At 39.3% G+C, this 9700-nt stretch overlaps 1 protein-coding gene across 1 annotated transcript; it reads left to right on the forward strand.

The window, feature by feature from the left end:
• The first annotated feature begins 1415 nt into the window (after positions 1–1415).
• Positions 1416–7977, forward strand: VHL (von Hippel-Lindau tumor suppressor). Its single transcript, XM_026722767.2, has 3 exons — positions 1416–1809; positions 3116–3238; positions 3919–7977. Exons 1-3 carry the CDS (start codon positions 1593–1595, stop codon positions 4116–4118), a joined length of 540 nt encoding a protein of 179 aa, XP_026578552.1. The 5' UTR covers positions 1416–1592; the 3' UTR covers positions 4119–7977.
• Positions 7978–9700: the final 1723 nt, after the last annotated feature.

Consider the following 9700-nt stretch of genomic DNA (forward strand, 5'->3'; position numbering starts at 1 on the left):
TAGCAAAGAAGCCCCTCTTCTGCAATTAGCTCTTTACATAAAAAAGCCCATTCTGTACTGAAAGCTACTTTTGAAGCCCTTTGTTTCAGTTACTTACATTATGGCTTTGGCTTTAGTTGAAAAGGGGGGGAAATAAGAGTACCATTTTTACTCTGCAATACAACCTAGACAGTGGATACCATGTGATCATCGGAGGATATTTTGGTCCCAGAGTAGAGTGAGTTTTATTTTCAAAATATATGTCAATAACTAGACAAGTGTGATACAAGTAAATAGGTGCAAATAATTCTGGTGTTGGGATATATACTGATAGATGAAAATTCCATTGTCTTTCGTGACCTGTGCTCACATTCTCATTTTTGTGTATTGGGATTACAGGTCATTTGACATAATCAAATGTATCTCTATATCTGGCAGCAAGTTTAATTATTTTATTATCAGTTGTTACAAATGCTTTATGCACTTTTGTAACTCACCTGGAAAACACTACTTGTGAGGTGGATTTTAAAAATTATGAAGATACGAACAAGGCAATTGTTAGGGATACACCCTAGCAAGGATCTGCAGGGCAGGCAGGCAGGCAGGCAAAATATGTGAGATAAGTGTTGTGTAGCTTATACTCAGTAAAAGCAGATACAGTGCCAATTAAAGTAGTTTTATTCCAGCAAGAGTTAAAGCATAGTCAAAACAGTCCATATTTCATACACTTAGTTCAGTCCGTCCAGGGAGTATTCATTTGCAAATTCCAATGTCGAAAATGGTCAGTACACTTACAAAATAACAGTCCGGTGATTTATCTCTTCGCAGTAGAGAGAGATATGCAACAAACTCAGAAACTCCTCTCTTCCGTCTGCAACTCCAGTAATTGCCAGCAAAGCGTCAGAGAATCGTCAACGTCTCATCAGCATCTCTTGCTCCCTCTTATGGTGTTTTCACACCACACCCAAAATACATGCTTTGCAGTTAAAGTAACACACACTTTAAACTAAGAATCATAGCTTATATATATATTATCTTACCCAAACTAGTTAGGTGACCAATGTTATACCTAACAGCAATAATGAATTTATTTTCATCAAAGGAGAATAAAGTAATAGCCACCAGTAAATTTTCGAAGCACTTTAAAATATGTAAATTAAAATACCTTTTGGAACTAACCAGATGGTCTATAACAAGTGCTGGGATTTTTTTAAAACGTCTCTGATCATTGATTCCCACAGTTTATTAATTCAAATCTCAGCCAAATGATATTCTCTTAGTATTAACCATTTTACTAGAAGATAATAATGTATCTTTCAAGCAATTGTTGCAAAACAGCCATACAACTAGTCATACGATTTTTCCCCTCTCAAAGCGAACATCAGCCTACCACACGTCCCTCCAAAACATCCGAACTGCGCAAGCGCTTACGCGTCCTTCACGTCTAAGGCACGCGATTTCCGCAAAACAATGGCTGCCGGGGATGCGCATGCGTGGAACGGCGGGGGTTTATTTCTCCGCAAAATAATGGCTGCTTGCGTGCGCGGCTGTCCGCGCGCGTAAAACTTCCCCGATTTGGGTCGCGGGAGGCACCGGGACCGGAGGCGCTTAGGATGCCGCAGAAACCTGGGGAGGAGGAGGAGGAGGAACGAGAACGGGAGGACGCTGCTCGGCGTCTGTGCTCGGTAAACACGCGGGAGCCTTGCCAAGTTATTTTCTGCAACCGCACCCCCCGCTTGGTGAGCCCAGTCTGGCTGGACTTCGACGGGAAGCCGCGCCCCTATCCCACCCTGAACCCGGGCACCGGCCGCCGGATGTACAGCTACCTGGGTGGGTAGTTTGCCGAGGGGGCGCTTCGGGCGTTTAACGCTTTGCGGTCGTTTTAATGGACGCGGTGCTACGTGCAGATCGCCGCCTTTCCGCTTTCGGGTTGTAATCCCTTTGCAAAAAGGGGCTAATGTTGCAAAATGTTCATCTGGGAAACCCTTCCATTTCCTGGAGCCCCGAGAGGCAGCTAAAAAGAAGGAGGCGACTGGTTCTGCAAGAAACCGTGGGGTGATGCTGAAGTCATGAGGTCTGCAGGCTTAGCCTTTGAACGGGAAGGTCTTGTTAAACAAGCTAGCCTTTGGGTGACTTCAGACTGCATATAAAAACGCGGGGGGAGAAAACAATGCGTTGTATCTGCTGAAAAGCTTAGAAAAAGTAGTCTTCGGCTTTTGCAATGATACTGAACGTGTCTTAATGGTTGCTAGAGCCCTGACTTGGTGGATTCCGCCCCCCCCCCTTTTTTTAAATCTTTCCCTCCTGCGTTGTGAAGAAAATACCGCTTTTTTCCTCCCTAGGTCTTTTTTTTTGAGTAGATGTTTCTCCTTTTAGGAGAGAAGTGGTAGAGCTCCCCTCAATTTCACCTTTTTTAAAAAAATGTCAGGAAAACTACAAATGCAGTTTCATTTGTAGTTGCCAGAACAAACTGAGAATGCCAAGGCGCATTTCTGAGCCCAAGGAATGGTGGCTGTTCCTGCACTGGGTAAGCAGGAAAGCCCTATGAATGCATATTCAAGGGACTGATTCTGTAAAATATCTTTATTATAAAGATATGTGCATGTGTGTGTGTTCTTATATTTCAATGTAAATAAAAACATTATCTGGACTGCTTGCAGCATCAAAACCAGTAAAACTAATAACTAAAACAGAATAAAAACACAAGTAGCATGCAGTATTTTATTAAAAATGGAAAGACCTGGGAAATTGAAGGAACAAACCCTGAGGTACTAATAGATAACGGTTAGATTAGCTGCCAAACAAATCACAGCCCTGTGAAGAAGGCAAGTACAAGCCACTTCTGAAAATGCTGGCAAGAAACTGCAGGGATTTGTCTAGTCAAGCATGATTTGAAAGAACACACTCACAAATATTAACTCTATCTGCACAGTTACTTGTGTATCACTCTAGTTCTGACAATCCTCTCATTATACTGGTAATTGTCTCACATTCCATAGAAGTCTTAATCATTGTGGATATTGCTAAACCTGATAAATTACATTTCCTTCCAGCAATCTTCATATCTATAAAAATATGTGGCTTTTCAATATATGTATATGACTTGCTAGCAGATACTTTATTTTTCCTTTTCTAGAACATCTTTGGTTATTCAGAGATGCCAAATCAGATGATAGTCTCCTTGTCAACCAGACAGAGCTGTTTGTAGCTACTCGCAATATAAATGGACAACCCATACTTGCAAATATTACATTGCCAGGTAAAGTTAGCAGTGAATATCTGAAATAAGATTGATTACAGTATAATTGTATTCTGTTGTATGATGAAAAACAATGCAATTACTAAATAGCAGTTTGGTTCTCTTCTTTTTGTCTGAAATAAACAACAACTGATGTGTCATTTTGAGGATCATATCAGCTGCACCATACCTTTTTAGTCTTCCTTTCCTTCTCATCTTTTTCCTTCTTCTTTCATGTATTTCTTGTTCAGTCCTTTTTTATTCTCTTTGTATGACGAAACCACCCCAGTGTGCTACTTTGGATTCAGTAAACACTCAGCATTTATTTACACTCCCATCTTTTCTTGTTTTACTAGATACAGTTCTTAAGCATCTCATTTCCACTTCATTCAATTTTTATGTTTTCTCCTGACATATTCAGCTTTCACTTCCAAATATCGAAGTGGGCAAAACAGCCCTTTTACACATACATAGCCTTTTCATTTCTTTCAACAAACATCACTGCAAATCTAGTAGATAAATATTGATTCTCAAGCAGTTTCTATAATTATTGCTGTTTCCCTTTTTTTAAGGCTAATTTATCATGGAGGGCCATGACTTTTGTTTTGATAGCTAATAAGAATATTTTATCTTTAAACTCGTTTCATATTAGTTTTGAGTATCTTCAGCCAAACATTAAAAGTCCATTCTTCTCTCAATAGTGTTCACTCTGAAAGAAAGATGTCTGCAAGTTATCCGCACATTAGTGAACCCAGGAAACTACAGGGAATTAGACATTGTTCGTTCATTATATGAAGATCTAGAAGATTATCCAGACATTAGGAAGGATCTTCAGCGGCTTTCTATGGAAAGGCATAACCGGCTGAGGAATGGAATCTCTGATCGACATGAGGAGTCTTAAATGAGAAAGCTACTTGGGCTAATAAACTGCTATGTACAAGAGGTATTAACTATATTTTATGAATGGAAAAGATGACATTGACTTTCCATTGTATGTTACTTAACTTGTTTGGTTTAGCCTGTGTAGGTTATATGTTGACAGCTATAGGCAAAGACAAGTAAAAATGCCACCAGGCCATTGCTAAAAACACTTCAGGAAAACACAAAACATTAGGGAAGATATGGAACTTTATTTAGATATCATACAGGAGAAGATGAAGTGTTTCCAAAGCTGTTTTCTGGTGGCTCTTCACATATTTCAACTACTGTTTTATTTTTATTTTATTGTAAAAACTGAACTGTGAACAAAATAATCCTCATATTTAAGAGTAAATTACTATTAAATGTTTCACCCCTCTATATCTTACAAATTGATTTTGAGGGACAAGAACATTAGGTTGTCTTTTATTATTCTTACGTTTCCTGTAGATTATTGTTATTGCTGCAGATACCTGACATAAGTAGAAAAAGATGGAAAATTCTGTGAATGAACGTAATGAAGTAATGAATGTTACTTCTGTTAAAGCAGGGAGTAAGCATTTTCTTAGCTAGTATTCTTCCCATTGCCACTAGCCCTAAAATCTGACAGCTATATGGCAGACATAGTTTTATGCTAAATCACAATTTAACCCTGGTTCAAGTGTCACTATAGTAGTAAAAAGTGAATGAAATAAATATGAAAATAATAACCTCTTTGGTGCTCCAGCCAGAAGATCATGACCAGGTATTTCCTAAACAATAGGAATAAAAGTTCTTGAATTTCCTATGCTTCCTCAGTTCATTGCACTACAGGTTGCCCTTGATTTATAACTTCATTTAATAATAGTCCAGAATTACAATGGCCTTGGAAAGGTTCTTTGCAGTCCTTAAAGCACTTCTGGCCTTTGCATAACACTGCATCACCACCCTGCAGTCATGTGATCGTGATCTGGATGCTTGGCAACCTGTTCACATTTATGACCAGGTTATTGTCAAATGCCTTGCGATCACATGATTGGCATTTGCAATCTTCTCTGCCGGCTTTTCTAGAAAATCAGTGGGAAAGCTAGGGGGAAGGTTTGCAAGCTGCTGCCATTCTTATCTCTGGGAGCTGGCTGAAAGAGCTGCCTCCCAAGGGAAGCTGAACCCTTTCGGAAAGATGCAGAAATGGAGCTAAAATCCTGAAGATTTCAGCTCAGTTCCTGCACCCTGTCAAAAGAGTTTCCTTTTGTGTACAGAGGGGAGCTGAACTCCTTTCAGCCAGCCTCCAGAGACAAGAGGGAGCCGAAATCCAAGAGAATAGAGAATCAAAGTAGTAAGGAAAGAAGTGAGGACATAATGGGGGAAACCCAGTGCAGGCTATGCATGAGTGTCTCTAACTCAGGCTGCAAATCTTGCTTGGATTTTGTCAAGGAGGATTTTCAGCTCCTGACTAGAGCCTCTTTGGATTTCTTCCTCCGTCCTGAGGCACCCTGCGCTCCTTACCTGGGACTCCACTTAACTCACACAATTATTTAATGACTACAGTCAGATGTGTCAGGATTATAATCATTGAGCAAAACATCTTGTTTAATAACCGCTGCTCAATTCTAATCCAAATTGTGGTCGTAAGTAAAGACTACTGTATACCATATATCATGCATCCCTAAAACTCTAAATTTAAATAACTCTACAACATGCTGAGGAAGTGTTCAGCTGCTTTATAAAATATTTTTGTTTTGAGGTTTAGCAGGTGATACATGGAATCATTGTTGTCCAATTTTCCAGTCTCTTTTCTATATAGCTACTGAAAACTAATTTTCACAATTATTTTTATGTTATTTGTGTCAGAAAAGAGTGCTTTCACTATTTAATCTTAAACTTTCAAGATGGAATAATTGAGGTGAGAGCCAATGTTTAGATACCATTTTTCAAGTAAGGAATGTTTGTTAAATAATTGCATTCCAAAGTAGTTTCTAGTGTACTTCATTTGTGTAAATGACATGAACGTTGGGATCTGGAATTTTGTGTAAATAAGATATTCCTGTTTTAAACCAGACAGCAAAAATCGCAACATAAAACAGGAAGGTCTTTATGAAAATGAAGTCTATAGCAGCTCAGTTTTAGCAACTTAAATATTTAGTTCTGTACTTGAGTTCTTAGAAGAAAACATGTTAATGTGAAATTGGTCACATCTTTACTTTTGTGTAATTCTATGTTTATTTGATATAGAGTGATAATAGTTGTCCAGGCTGGCCTATTTGACTTCTATTTCTGAATTGTTAAGAATTACTTTTAATGTATATTTGATTATTTCTCAGCATTCCATATAATGCAGTTTATCTTTTTAAAAAAAAAAAATCCTTGAAAATATTAAAGCAGCTTGTTAATTGGATCTGTTTTCTTTTCTCTTCTGCCCCTTCAGTTTGTATAAAATGTAAAATATAGACTATGTTAATGCACACTAAGCCATTGTTTATAAAATTCATTAGCTGGATATGTATCGATGGTAAGCCACAAACAGACATATCACATTTTGTCTTGCCACATTATATGAAGCCAAGCATAATGTTACTTTGGCTAGCTTCCTGCTGGATTCCTAAGTAATGCAGGAAAGCAATTGTAAGAAAAAATGCCCCCACACTAAGAAGCACAATGAGCTAATTGGCAGTCTTTTCCTTTTAATGCCTGCAGGTGTCTCAGGGCGATGCTTACTTTTTTGGACAAAGTACATTTCTTAGTAGTGTTTGGCTGGGGATCTGATACACATATGCATGTCTCCATTTGTAAAATGCGATTAGATCTCCTTTTTAAACTCCTTTTGAAGCAATGCAGCTGAATAGACCCAGATGTCACAATGGTTACTCTAAGTAGCACTGTGTACTTACATGAAATAAATAACTTTTTAGATATATATTTAATTGGTAATGCTTTACAATAAGGATGGGCAATATGTGATAAAGCTGAAGTGACCACATTTTGCTTTGATGCCTGGCTCCTCTCTTAGTTTGCAATAGTGGTTCCAAAAGGTCTCTCGGAATTCATGAGTGCCAGTGGATGTTATCATCTTAAAGATCTCTTAAATGTGGAGCTAGTTATCAAAAACACTTTGGAATGTCCAAGCGTGGCAACTTTAAGACTTGTGGACTTCAACTCTCAGAATTCCTCAGCCAGCCATGAAATCCTCAGGTCTTAAAGTTTCCCAAGGTTGGACACCCCTGTTTTTAGGCCCAGCATCTATCAGATACCAAAGTTATATCAGAGATATATAGGATTATACCTGTATTGGAGGTGGGGGGCGGTGCACAACTTTGGAACTTTGAGAGCATGTTCTGGCCATGCTCCTAAAATGCTCATGACCAGCATGGCCACCAGTAAAAAAAACCACCCAATTATTAAAAGCCAAAGGAAAATCTATTCCCTCCCATGCTCCCTAGTCGCTTTCTCTCCACTTTCATTAAAGGAGTCCTAAAAAGTGAAAAGGGGAGCTGGGAGTCTTATGTATTGACAGGCATGGGGGTAGATCAGTACCCATCCTTTGTAATGACATTATATCCAGAGGCATGCATCTAAATCATGTTGGCTTCCATAGTGTCTTTTCACCTTGATTTTAAGTATGACAATGAAAGGCAGAAGCAATGTATAGAGTTTTAGCCATTGTTTTAAAGTTTTAAAATATTTAATGCTATTAATAATTTGTAATCTTATATGAGCTACACAAATGAGAACAAGATTATATTATTATTACAATGGCCTTTTTTTTTTTTGCTTTCTATGTACGTGCTTGTTTTACCATTGCTCCTACAAATTAGCTTTAGACACTGCACTTGAGAAATTGTTACAATAATAAACATTTTCCTAGAGTTTGTTATAGATTCTTGCTGGGTGGGTGAGGGAGGCTGGGGGGGCAGAATAGACATTCTGCTATATTGTGAATAATATCAAAAAAGGAACAACTCAGCTGGCATATAAATTTCCTAAGGCTGCGTTCTGACGCAATTCCCCCAAAACAACAAACCCTCTGTAGTTGAAGCAATGATTCCTTTATTAGGAGTGCCAGCAGCTCCGGCAAAAAGTTTCTCTTTCACCTTAGGCCAGTGGTGGCTAACCTTTTTGGGTTCCTGTGCCAAAAATTGCATGTGCGCTTGCATGCTCACATGCCAGCACCCAGAAGTCAATGCGCGTGCACCCCCCACACCTCCTGCACAGGTGCGCATGGACCCCCTGCACGTGGCATGTGTATGTGCATGCGCAAACACCCCCCCGCACCATGCATGCCTGTGCATCTCCCAAGCACACACACCTGTATTTGCACGCCAGATACCCCACAATCAGCTGTCAGGCGGATTGAATTCTTTAGAGCAGGGGTTCCCAACTTGGGGTGCGAGACAATATTCCAGGGGGTGCGAGAAAAGTCCAGGTAAATAATAGGATATTGGCTATATGTTGTCATTTTATTTATTATTTATTTCAGGGGGTGCGAGGTTCGAGTGAAATTTCTTTGGGGTGCAGGGCAAAAAAAAGGTTGGGAATGCCAACATTTCTGCATGCACCCTGGGACATAGAACAACAGGATCCTAGAAATCCCAGGATTTCCATCCAATCTTCTTGTTGGGTTTCAAAACATTTTGGATTACCAATTCAGACTCTCCTATCTCCTCGTGACTTGCTAATTGAGGACAACTGTGGGATGTCTAGTCTGATACTTCTTGCAAATGTTCAAGCACGAACACTTAACTGATTCCTGCTGGCCCTACCTCCTCTATTGCCAAACATTTAAAATAAAATGCATACAGTAGGAGTTCTAAGCCATAAAATGGTGGCCATCAGTCACCATTGGCTTTCCAAAAGAATTTGGTTTTCAAGAATTTCTGGAAAGCCGAAACATTTTTTGCAGTGCAGTATGGAATATGCAAGATGGCTGTGAAAACTCCTTGCAGGGACTGTCCAAAAGGAACTTTTTGAATTTCTTAACATACTATTGTTTGTGGTTTTTTGGGTGAAGTGGGAATGGATATGAGTTTTGTGTCCTTCTAAGAGGCAAAGATACCACCAGATGTCCTGATTGCAATGAAAGTCATGCTATTGGTTCCTGTAATACCAGCCCAAGGAGCGAAGACTGACAATTCCTAGAGCTGAAAAATATTTTTGAAAATGTACAGCTGGAAGAGTTTGCAATCTAGCAGATTGGCTGCTAATATCTACTGAATTCTTATCTTTAAGAATGCTGGTACTTCACCTGTCATTATGAACCATCCATAGCTTTTAGGGTAAACAACTGGTGGCTTCTCATTGTGCTCCTCTGACAGCTTGCAGAACACAATCTTCAGCTCCCTGAACTTGTCCTGGTTACCCATCCCAAGAAAGTTCTGCTCTGCAACTTCCATGCTATCTTCTGTTACAGGCAGCTGAGCTGCTGCCTTTGATCAACATCTCTACCATTTTAAATGCTAAGACCAGGCTTAGTATTTAAGATGGTAACATTTAAGACTTCCACCTTATCTTGATGCACCCCAGCAAGGGCAGCCATACTTGCTTGGATTTGAGCATAATAAGAGGCTATGGGCATAAAGTCATTCCATGTCA

The sequence above is a fragment of the Pseudonaja textilis genome, chromosome 2 (assembly GCF_049901715.1).
Source record: "Pseudonaja textilis isolate UNSWEBS1 chromosome 2, rPseTex1.2, whole genome shotgun sequence".
NCBI classification, from domain to species: Eukaryota; Metazoa; Chordata; class Lepidosauria; order Squamata; family Elapidae; genus Pseudonaja; species Pseudonaja textilis.